Genomic DNA, 12361 nt, shown 5'->3' with positions numbered 1-12361 from the left:
AGCCAATTGCAAATATCACTGTAACTACTGAATTACAATTATACAAATCAATGAAATATGAGTGTGAGAAGGAAGGTGTGGTTCCTATAAAAACTAAGCTGAATGCCTGGAAATTCAATCAAGGCAAGTGACTAAAATTTTTGTGGTTAAAATAGGTATGGGAAGATAATTGAAATAAAAACTGGAAGGATTCAGCACTCAGCTTTCTTTGTAATTTCTAAGGGTTTTGTTGCTCCACTTCATGGAAACTGAATCTAGAAATTGTAGATGATGCATTTATAAGGGCAGCATATGCAACAAATGATATGAAATTAAAATGAACTGACACACTCCAATAAAAGATCTTGGCCCTACATCAAAACACTGGCAAATAAATGCATTTAAGTTTTAAGTGTAAACAAAATATGGACTGCTTATCTGTATCATTTTTTATGATTCTCCACTTGAATCGTTATTTTTTATTAACTGATCAACTTCTGGCCCTGACTGCTTCAGATAAGAGGGTTTCTCCTGTACAATTAAAACATGTATTTCTTCAAGTGTGCTTCAGAACTGACTACCCAACCCAGCCCAGAATCTTAATGCAACGAGAATACTTTTTGCATCTCTGTCTATCCTAAATGCTGACAGGGGAGACTGGTCTTTCCATTCCCTCTTGGAACCATGACCTAGCAAGCAGGACTGGCTATGTAATTCGTGGGGTCCAGGGCAAAAGGAAAATGTACAATAATTTAAAAAATTATTGAAAATTTCAAGACGGTGACGAGAGAGCATTAAACTAAGCATGACACCCTGTGAGACCACCCTGGTCACACGCCTATGAACCCCCCTGCTGGCAAGACACTCACCTGATCAGGTCTAACATGGTATCTACTGTAGTGACTTCAGAGCTGCTGCCTGTCCTGTCAATTTCATCCATGTTCTGGGTGACACCAGGCTTGATGCTCACCACTAGCACAATACCTGTAGCCAACAATAGCACCCAGAGAGCATTAAGAACCTTCCAGGGCAATCAGCACCCCTAGTATATCCTTCTTAGAACTGGCAGGCATGGTGGTTCCAGGCATATTGGGAGGGGACCCCAAGGTCCAACCAAAATGCTGAGCCTCAGCTTGGATCTCAGCAGTGGCTTTAATTACTTTTCTATTTAAATGAAGCAGAAGGAACTCTTCCCGTGTTTTTTTTTTTTTTTTAAATGAAGGGGCTGGATTCAAGAATTGCTTCTGGAAACACTTGCTGATAAGAATATTCTTTTTTCTTTTCTTTAGCTTATGAGATCAGCCTAGGCAGGGGTTGGGGTGAGGGTGATTCATTTTCTAACTCAGGGCACTTGTTCAATGTCTTTCTGTAATTTTTACCTACAGGTGCTAGTTACTTTCCTGAGGTCAAAGAGAATAAGCCTTATCTTCCTTCCACACCGTAAGCCTTCAAATATCTGGAAAGCTGTTGTGTAACCCTAAAAAGGGTTAGGGTTGGGAAAAGTGTTGTTCCGTGTGACTCTGAGAGGATGGAATGAGGACAAATAGACAGGAGTTACGGGGAGATAGTTTCTCTTGCCGTAAGGAAGAGCTGTCTAAACGAAGAGTATCTGAAAGTGCCATTCTGGCCTCTGGAGGTAATGGGTTCCTGTCCCTTGAGGTGTCCAGGCAGAGGTGGGAAGTTGTAGAAGAGACCAAGGCATGGGAGGTTGTTTGACTGGAGGGGAGTGAAGAAGAAAAAATGCCTTTTATGGCTCCTCCAAAGGTGAAATGCCAATCCACAGGGCGGGGGTTGGGGGAGCAGGACTTCAGGATGATGAATGGGCCAGTTTTGCTAGTGGAAGGAGTCACCAGGAAACACAAGGGCCATGAGTGGGCGTGGTCCACTCTTCCCACTCAGGGTTGCAGAAGAGACACATGCCCAGCTTTTTTCTTTATGTCTGCCTCCCTCAGGAACCTCATGAGGCGATGAGGCTTTGGTTTAAGGCAGGGTTCAGGCCCTCCTAGATCCCCCGGCCTAATACCACTAAAACCTCACCATAGCCTCACCACTTCTTATCAGTTCATTAAAGCAGAGCTGCAAGGGTCAGGCTGGCTGCAACATCTGAGTACATTCTTCTTCTCTTTCTACTCTGGGAGTCCTTCTTAAAATGTCAGGCTAGGTCACGAATGATGGACCACACTTTCTTCACAAAAGAATGCCAGAGTTACGAGAGCAGCTATATTCCCTGATTAGAACTTTCTCCCTTTTTCAAATGGGATTAACACTTGGCAAGACTCTATTTGCTGTTAGCTCCTGGTACTATATGAAATTTGAAATGCACTGAAATGCTTTCTTTCTGGAAATACTTTATAATTATACTTGACTCCACTATTATGGACTAATTATTCAGTTTAAGGATCATATAAACTCTTGGCTTCATTTCCTTCTATCCAATGATCCTGATAAGGCTTAGAACTGTCACTCTCTTTCGGTTTCATACTGGAGACATTAATAAGTTGTACCATGCCTGAAACTCAGGCAGTACAATATTTTCTTCATATAAAAGGTGCTGTGTAGACTTCAAGTCAAAAAGCTTCATGGTAGTTTGACAATACTGCTTTCTGATTTTAAAAAAATGTGCATTTGAAAAAGCACAGCTACTTTTAAAAGAAAAGTCACAATTAAACATAGGAATAAGAATTCATAAATTTTACCTAGAATTGCAGCAAGGACAGTGGTACAGAAATAATATACGATGGCACGCAGACCAATTTTTCCAGATACGTTGGTGTCCAGTGCAGCAACACCTGAAAGGGAGAAGTCAAATTACATTATTTTTAAAGGATCAACTTCCAGGACTGGTGATGATTCAGTTCTCAAGATGTGAAATAAAGAGCCGAGAGCGGTTCTCTGCATCTGCTAGGCCCATCTCCCACATTTTGTATGGATAAGATGCAATGGACAAAAGAAGCAATTCAAAATTCCAAACACAGAATTAAGAGATGGAAGCCTAGTGAGGTGCGAGTTCCCCTCCCGGCTAACCTGGATGGCCTCAGCCCATAGTGAGTGCCGTGCCTTTGGCTCTCCTTGGGAGTGGTCATGAGACACACTCAGGAGGAGTTCTTCTTCTGCCTTTGCTCTAAAAACTTTATCAAGATTTGTATGTTACATCCCTCAACAGCCTTTATGATAAACTCCTTTTGGAATTCAGCGTCAAGGAAAAGTTTATTTTGAAGAACTGAGAGAGTTCTTTCATCACATAATGAAAATTGTATAACTTACGATTGTTTCCCTTTCTGCCTTTTCTGGCAGGAAGCTCAGTCTCAACTAAAAAGATAACTTTTATGTGTGATTATAAAAGTTATATATGTTCATTATACTTGCCTGAAATAAAGAGAAAAAATATGAAGATGAAAACAAAAATCACTTCATATCATCAGCCATAGTTAATATTCTGGTGAATTTTCTTCCAATATTTTTTTCTTGATTTTTTTTTTGTAAACATAGCTGAGACAATTTTATAGTTTCTAATTTCCTCTCTTCTTAATACTATATTATAAGCATTTTTTTCTTATTGTTACAAATTCACCCTGAGGATAATTTTAATGGCTACATAATCTTCTGTCATGCGGCTGTACCACAATGTATTTAATCATCTACTTATTGCTGAATCTTTGGATAATCTCAGGGCCAAATTCAATAATAAATCACAGTAATTTCATTATCCATCCTGGCTAGCATATTTCCTTCTTCTTTTCATGATTTTTCAATTGCTTCTACATTAACAACCTTATTGTGTATGGTTTTGATTGTGAGGCACCTTAAATTTTTCATTTTAGGTAGGATATAAATAAAATTTCCAATTTAGGAGACTTATGGTTGCATTGTTAGATCTAGTTTCAAATGGTCTTTGGCTGCTGAATGTTGCCTAGACATGAAAGGGTTGCCTAGAATGCCAAGGATAGGTATAGAGGTGGAAGTCATACGTCCCTCCTTGCTAGAAACCTTCGCCCTCCATCAAAGATGCTTGTATAAATGGAGTCAAATGATGCAGCTCTCTAACTGGAATGTTTCTATGTGGGACATAGGGCAAGCTGAGAAGCAACGAAAACATTTTCAACAAGCCATCATTAGGAGGTTTCAGACTACCATGCCCAGTTTCCAAAATGAGAATCACATTTTGAGTCAAATAACCGTAATAGAAAACGACTTTTTGAGTCTTCAACACGTGTCCCATTGGCAAAGCCTAACATACAGGGTAGCAGGGAAAATAAAGAGGTCACCACGAGGCAACTCCAAGGAAAAGGTAGTAAACCTGTAGGCTATCAGCATCTGCAAGTAGTTTTATATTCACTCCTCACACAGTAAATGGCTTATCCCTTTTTGTAAGTGACTGGGGGATTATGCTTCTCAAATATAATCATACATATTTGATGTACAGGAAAAGTCCGTAAGGAAGCTGTCATCATTATGATGACAGAACCAATCATTTCTCACTCTAAGCACATCATCCCTCCAACTGTTGATTGCTCCTGTGCAGGTTAACATTTTGAGAGAAGGGGCTCTGGCCTCTTTAGCAGCCACCCCAGGATGTTGTTAAGGGCCCATTCACTAACCTCGCGGGCAAGATTGTGCAATTACCATATGGTGGACATACTGCAACAGTCACACCTTAGAATAACTTTGATGATAGAGTCTATTCTCTTTCTCTGAGAAAAATGTATTTTGGTGTCCTGAGAAGATTTTCTTTTCCTGATGGTAAGACAATTAAAAATAACAATTCTGCAAGAAACAGTGATAACAAAATCAAAAGACACTGAGGGCCACAAATCAGAAACGAATGAACTATGTCATATTTAGTTCAGTCTCTTAAAAAAAAGAGCAAACAGCAATGCAAATATGTAAGTTTGCTAAGTATATTATATGATTATAAAATGTGCCTATTCCATTTTAGAGCTCTGTACATTATTGTGATAAACAATTAAAATAACTATTTATAACAATAGTTGTAGGTTAAAAAAAAAGAACCAAGAAAATCACCAATTTAACAGAACTCCAAGTAACCCGTATAAGCACCTGTAACTCTGCCTTAATAGAGGATGCATTTGTGGATATATTGTTCTTTGGTCTATGTTCAGTTTAAGCAGCTCCCAGCCCCTAAGGTGCTGACAAGTGACAGGTTCACAGGGTAGCTGCAGAACTGTTCTTGGGTACGTGTTTTATGCCCTCTCAGGATTTTCTTCCAGCAGTGAAACAAATTAAATCTATGTGGGAAATTGTTTCCAGCATATGTTAATATGTCTTAATTTGTCTTAATGATTTGGCCATGGGCTGGTGCCTCTGCTTCTATTCCAGGACCCAGCTGGCAATAAAAGGCTTCATAATAATAAGATTCTTGGTGGCAATATCTTAAACAAATACATTCCCAGAGCAGTCAGCCAGCTCCTCTCTCCTGGAGTCCAGCAACTATATTCTAGTTACCGTTGCCCCCCTTATCCTGACGAAACACCTTCCAAGACCCCCAGTGGATGCCTGAGACCGTGGATAGTAACAAACCCTATATAAACTATGTTTTTTTCTCTACATACATACATAGAATAAAGTTTAATTTATAAATTAGGCACAGTAAAAGATAGAACAATAATAATAAAATAGAACAATTATAATAATACATTGTAAAAAAGTTACTGTAGATCTTAGCAACCTCAGCATACAATTTTTTTCCTTCCTTATTATCATGAACTTCCACATTTTCACTTTAAAGGAAGCACTTGACAGCTTCTCTTTGATATATCCGAATTGCAGCATCACTACTCTTGTGCTATGGGGGCCATTATTAAGTAAAATAAGGATGACTTGAACACAAGCACTGCGACACCATGACAGTCGATCTGATAACCAAGATGGCTACTAAGTGACTAATGGGAGGGGGTAAGGTACACAGTGTGGATATGTTGGACAAAGGGATGAGTCATGTTCTGGGTGGGATGGTGCAAGATCTCATCACACTACTCAGAATGGCATGCAGTTTAAAACTCATAAATTGTTTATTTCTGGAATTTTCTGTTTAACATTTCTGGACCTCAGGTAACTGAAACTGCAGAGAGGGAAACCACAGATAACGGGGGAATTACTGTACTTGTAGAAAGAGCTTTTTTTCCCCATTCCTCAAATCTACCTCAGTCCTACAATTCTGGATATATCCGAAATTATTCAACAATTGTTGATTTGAATCTCTGCATCTCCAGAGTTACCCCTCTACCTTCTAGTCATCACTGATGGGGGCAGGGCTGGTCCCCAAATCCAGGCTCTTGGGACGATTTATAATGTGTCATTGAGGATAGGGGAGGGGACCACTGTAGAGGGAGGGATCTTGTGCAGAGAAACAGCCTAATCTTTGAAAACCTCTGTAATAGGAACTTTACCCAACTTAACATGAATATAAAATGCCTGTCTGGATGGTCTAAACACCCACCTGCCAATAATGATGATGATGATACTTACAATAAAAATTATGATGACAATAGACACTGTGTATTTAGCAATGACTGCATGTTAAGTGCATCATCTCCCTGAATTCTCACTATAGCCCTATGAGGTAGGCATTATTATCCCCATTTTACAGAGGAGAAAGCTGTAGCTCAGAAAGGCAAAGTTATATGCCAAGGTCCTAAGCTGGAGAGTGGTGGAGCTGGCATACATAGCCACATGTGGCTTGTGGCTACCGCAACGAACAGCACAGGGAAAATTTCCAACATCACAGGAAGTTCTATTGGGCAGTGCTGGTCTAGGATTTTGTAGCACACCGATAGAGGCAGTATGACACAGTGGTTAAGAATATGGCCCCCATCACTTACTGGGGGCAGGTCAGACAGCATGCCCTGCTTAGTCCCAAACCAGTGAAACATCATCTTGCTTTTACTGGGGTTTTATTCTCAAAAGCCACCTGGATTCCTTGCTTTCATGCCGTGCCTCGTGCCTGGCAAGGTCCAGAGGAGTGCCTTTCTTTACAGTCCACTCCAGAACTCATTTCTTCTGGGAGCTGATACCTGCTCTCTGGGAACTGACAAATGACAGGGGATTGTGCACTAATACAATATAAAGCAGGTGCAATGTGATCTGCATAGAAATCAAAGGTAACTGTTTAAAACTTTTATAGCAATTGGACAGTAATTTTATGTCTGTTAAACGTAATAACAAAAAATAGGGCTAGCATTTTGTATGCCTTTGTTTTTTATACCTTTTTCTAGTAATTCATTTTTATTTTAGTTTACAAAGATTACTGATCTGTGACAGATTGGAAATTTTAAAAACTGGATCTTTCCCATCCAGTTTAAAAACTGAATGCTTTGCAAAGCACTGGTGCAGAGGATAGGTACCATGTACTTTCAGAGGAGCCAGAGTTGTCACCAGGCTGAGGTGACCAGAAGCAACTGGCAGGAGGTAGCACCTGAATTGGCCAGAACAATATGAGCAGGATTCTCACAAAGATTCTTAATTTGATCACACTTTAGTCAGGCTCCTGAACCTTCTCCTAGGCCCATCTGTGCCCTTCCTGCAAAATCCAGTTTTAGCAAGAACTCTGATAAGTGAGTTTAACCAGAACCCCCTACCCTCAATATCTGATCACCCTAGATATCTGACCAGATTCCTCATCCTCCATCATCCCCCAGGTGATATGTAACCACCCTGGCTTCTCTTCAGCAAGAATCCTGTTAGTTCGGTTTAGCTAGAATCCCCCTTCCCCATAATGTTTCCTCTTAGTAATTTTCCATCCACTGACCCCCATCCTGCTCCTTGGCTATCAACTGCCACTCACCCATGCTGTATTCAGAGTGGAGCCTGATCTCTCTTCTCTACTGCAAAATCCCACTGCAGTGGTCCCTACACCTATCTCGACGATCCTGAATAAAGTCTGCTTTACCATCTTTTACCACTGCCATTGATTTTGTTTTTCTTTTGCAAGTCCAGTTACCAGTGAGCCCAGGATTGTCCTTTAAAACCAGGGACCATCTTGAGGCTGGGCTGTGGCCTAGAAACAAGAATACAATTCAAGGTTTTCCTTGGAAGTTAGGGGCACCTGATAGCTCTTTATTTTAAGAAACTACGCTTGCTTGTTCACCTTGGGAGGAGGCTCTGATGAGCTGGGGTACTGGCTCCTGGCTAAAACAGTAATAATCTATTAGAACTTTTTATAAAAACACTACAAAGGAAGCAGTTGCCATGGGCTAAACAATAGCATGTTTTAAAAATAAACACTGGAAGGCAAAAGACTCCTCCGAGAGCTCTCTGATTAAGCTACCACCCACTGGAGAACAAAGTTTTCGTGACAATCTCTCTCCACCTTGCCGTTAAGGTGTCAGAATTAACTCCATTATTGGAAGTAATTTGGTCTGGCATCTGATGGTGCTTCACAACTGTGAATGGACACAACTTCCATGAAACTCACTGTTGCATAGGAGTTAAAACTCTCTTACCTGGATGACTCCTGTATCTCCACTGGCATGGGGAGAAACAAACATGGCCTTTGGGGGGACACACTGGGCTCAAATCCCAGCCTTCTCCTCCCAGACTCAGTTTCCCCATCTATCAAATGGCCTTTTTTTTTTCCTGAGGAAGATTCGCCCTGAGCTAACATCTGTTGCCAAGATTCCTCTTCTTTTTTTTTTCAAGATTTTATTTTTTCCTTTTTCTCCCCAAAGCCCCCTGGTACATAGTTGTATGTTCTTCGTTGTGGGTCCTTCTAGTTGTGGCATGTGGGACGCTGCCTCAGCGTGGTTTGATGAGCAGTGCCATGTCTGCACCCAGGACTCGAACCAACGAAACACTGGGCCGCCTGCAGCAGAGCGTGCGAACTTAACCACTTGGCCATGGGGCCAGCCCCTCTTTTTTTTTCTTTTTATGTGGGCCGCCACCACAGCATGGTCACTGACAGAGGAGTAGTGTGGGTCCATGCCCAGGAACCAAACACAGGCCACCAGAGCAGAGCATGCCAAACTTAACCACTAGGCCACCAGGGTTGACCCCAAATGGAGGTTTTAAATGTCTCTACCTTATAAAGGGTAATTGTCAGGAGCAAAGTGAACAACACCATTTTGCACGGTTGTTGTAAGGATCAGAAATAATATCAATAACACGCCTAGTACGGTGGCTAGAACTTAATGTGTACTATAGCCTTCATTATTATTGAATGAAATGATCAATAGGAAATGTGTCACTGAGCAAATGGAAGAGACTGAACAAGAGTTAACTCATTCATTCCCTCACTCCTTCTTCCATTATCTGTATTCCTTTGTCACATGGTCACTAAAGAGATCTTTTAAAAACTTAAATCAGGTCATTTCACACGAGGGTATAAAACAGTGAGGATAAAACTGTCTTCCCCGGCTAAGGAGACCCTGTGAGAAGGACGCCTGCCTGCCTTCCAGCCCCAGCAGTGCCACCTCCCCATCGTGTTGCCCTCTTCCAGCCTCTTCTAGAGCAGACTGAACTTCCACTTCAAGGGCTTTGCACAGGCTCTTGCGTCTGCTGGACTGCTTTTTCCAACCCTTCATTTGGCTACTGTTAAGTCCTTTCGTCAGAGTCCTTCCTTGAGTTTCCAGGCTGAAGCAGGCTCCCCTGGTTTCCTCGCTTGGCATCCTATTCATATCAGGCTTCACAATTTTTATCAATGGGTTCAGCATTTAATGCCTCTTTCTCTCTAGATTGTAAGCTCCTCAAGGGCAGGAGACCTACATATCTGCCTGTTCACCAAAATATACCCAGTGCCAAGCGCGTAGTAGGAGCTTGATAAACACATGTTGACTGAATGAACAACCTACTTATTTATGTATGGCTGCCTGCTTGAGACCCCTCTTCCCAGGCTCCGGTCCCTAGGCAGTAGAATGTTCCAGAATGGAACTCCAGACTCTGTGTCAGTCCAGGTGCTGCCCTTATGATCTGTGCGATCTCGGAAAAGCAGCTAATCTCTCTTCAACCTCCTGTTTTCTCATCTCTAAAGATGAAGATAAGGTCCCACCCACTTTACAACTTCATTGGGTTGCTATGAAGATTAAATAAACAAGTTCATTCCCCAGGAAAACAAGGCTGGACAGGATCTCACTTTGTTAATCCAGGGCACAGGGAAATCTCTGCAGCCTGGATAAATACCCCCGGCATATTCAAAGGGAACAGAAAAGGCAGAGGGAGCATGCAAAATATATTTCTGTGCACACTTCACCTATGACATCTCTTTTTCTTAGAGATCTTAATACAAAGAATTCCCTTAAAATAGATTATATCATCCCCCAGACTATTCTGTGAAGTTAACAAAATAAACCAGTCCTCAGACAGAACCAACAGAAGGGTCTCTCTTTGTAGCCTCTGTCAGCCAGTCTGCATTTGATGTCCAAAACATGTGTCAAGAAGCAGCGGGCTGGTCTCCTGGTTCTTCAGCAGTCTGGGAGCTGTTTCAACTTTGTTTTTTATACCACAGAGCATGGTGGTATTCGTAGTTTGGGCCAATTTTTCAGAAGATGCCACGGGCTTTTATAGGAGGCTTATTGTTCAATAAGAGCATTAAACACACCTCAGAGAACCTGAGAAACTCCTTTACTCTCTTCAAAGTCCATGCTTTGACATCAGGATAGCTAACAGCTCAGTGAAACTTCTCTGGTTTTCTACCAAGACCTAATTATTATTGAGCTCTGTCTTTGCTTCTCCTTAGCCTGTAAAATTAGAAGCTTATGCTTCTGGGTAGGGCTACTTGTATGCTGGTGAACTTTATAAACTAGTGGCAGGGCAAGTCTTTTTATATTGTTTTAATTTCCAGAATGAATGCATGGTGTGCACGTGCATATGTATGGCTCAATTCTAATACTGGCCCTGTAGTTTCTGATGCCAATGCAGGGATATTCTAGAAACTTCTAACAGTATCAGACAAAAAAAGAGTAAATAAAAAAATTATATAGCACTTTAAATGCACCATGACAGAGTACTAATACTTCCCTATTTTACAGCTGAGGACAACTTAAGTAACTTGTTCAAGGTTTCACAGCTAGTAAATGGCAGAGCCAGGATTCAAACCCAGGCACTCTGGCTCCTTAGTCTGCACACTTAACTACTAGACTCTCCCGCCCCACTATAATCAATACTGACAAAGATTGTTTGCTTGACCACACTTTAGTCAGGCTCCTGAACCTTCTTCTAGGCCAGCTGTGCACTTCCTTGTAAAATCTAGTTTTAGCAAGAACTCTGCTAAGTCAGTTTAACTGGAACCCCCAAGCTTTGATATCCCACTATTCTTGATATCTAATCAGGTTCCTCATCCTCCACCGTCCCCCAGGTGATATGTGACCACTCTGGCCTCTCTTCAGCAAGAATCTTGTTAGGTCGGTTTAGCTAGAATCCCCCTTCCCCCTGAAGTTTTCTCTTCATCATCTTCCATCTGCTGATCCCCCCTACCTTTCTCCTTGGCTATCAGTTCCCACTTGCTCGTGCTGTATTTGTTCAGAGTTGAGCCCAATCTCTCTCCCCACTGCAAAATCCCGTTGTAGTGGTCCCTACACCTATGTGACAGTCCTGAAGAAAGTCTGCCTTACTGTCTTTATCACTATCATTGAATTTTTTTTCTTTAACAATACTTCCCCACTTGAAGCTTGTGCAGGGTGTCCTTGTGTAGAGAATGGCACAGGTGGGAGTCACTGCTGTAACTTGCTTTCCCATGCCTACAGGCTCAAGTCCAGACCCCTTAGGAAGGCACACAAACCCATGAAGTCACATGCTCATCTTTCCATTCCCACCCCTTCTCCCCATGTTTCCAGCACTCCAAAGTCCCACTGTCCTCAAAAAATGCCATGCCATCTGATATTTTCTTCTGCCCCCCTTCATCTGATTCTTATCTTTTCTTCAAAACTCCATCCCAATGTCGTCTCCACTATCCTTATTCCCACAAAGCACTTATCACACAGCATTGTAATGTACTCTCTCTTTCTTGCTGGAATAGAACTCATCTTTATACCTTGTGTGCCTAGCGCAGAGCCTGGGACATCAAAAATGGAATGAATGAATGAATGGTCTCCCAGGGCCATGCATTCAACACATAGAAGGTTCCTTAGAATCCCTGCATGGTTTCTCACTCCTTTTTTTAGAAACAAAATCAGGTTAACTTACAGTTGAACAGAGCTGTGACAAAGTCTAGTACTGGTGTAGGCAGAAGGAAAGCTCATTCGTGGTTGATCCTCTGGGCTTCAGAGAGATGGAAGCAGGCATATTTATCTCTTGCCACTTTTCATCTTATTACTGTGGCAAGTGGCACATTCACTGTGGAAACTTCATTCCTTATACACTATGTGTCCCTTTCTTCTTAGGAGAAAAACATTGCAGACATCAAATTAATATAATAAGTCCTCTGGCTGCAATA

At 41.6% G+C, this 12361-nt stretch overlaps 1 protein-coding gene across 2 annotated transcripts in view; it reads right to left on the bottom strand.

Annotated features, from left to right (window-relative positions):
* SLC1A1 (solute carrier family 1 member 1) overlaps positions 1 to 12361 on the bottom strand; it is a 73062-nt gene that overhangs the window by 19414 nt on the left and 41287 nt on the right. For both annotated transcript variants that reach the window (XM_008538280.2, XM_008538281.2), the window contains exons 3-4: positions 2676 to 2768; positions 849 to 963 (exon numbers count right to left, since the gene is read on the bottom strand). In XM_008538280.2, the coding sequence (XP_008536502.1) occupies positions 849 to 963; positions 2676 to 2768 (208 nt within the window). The remainder of the gene's footprint in view (positions 1 to 848; positions 964 to 2675; positions 2769 to 12361) is intronic.

This window comes from Equus przewalskii, chromosome 22, assembly GCF_037783145.1.
Source record: "Equus przewalskii isolate Varuska chromosome 22, EquPr2, whole genome shotgun sequence".
NCBI lineage: Eukaryota > Metazoa > Chordata > Mammalia > Perissodactyla > Equidae > Equus > Equus przewalskii.
This window is presented reverse-complemented; position numbering and strand designations above follow the sequence as displayed.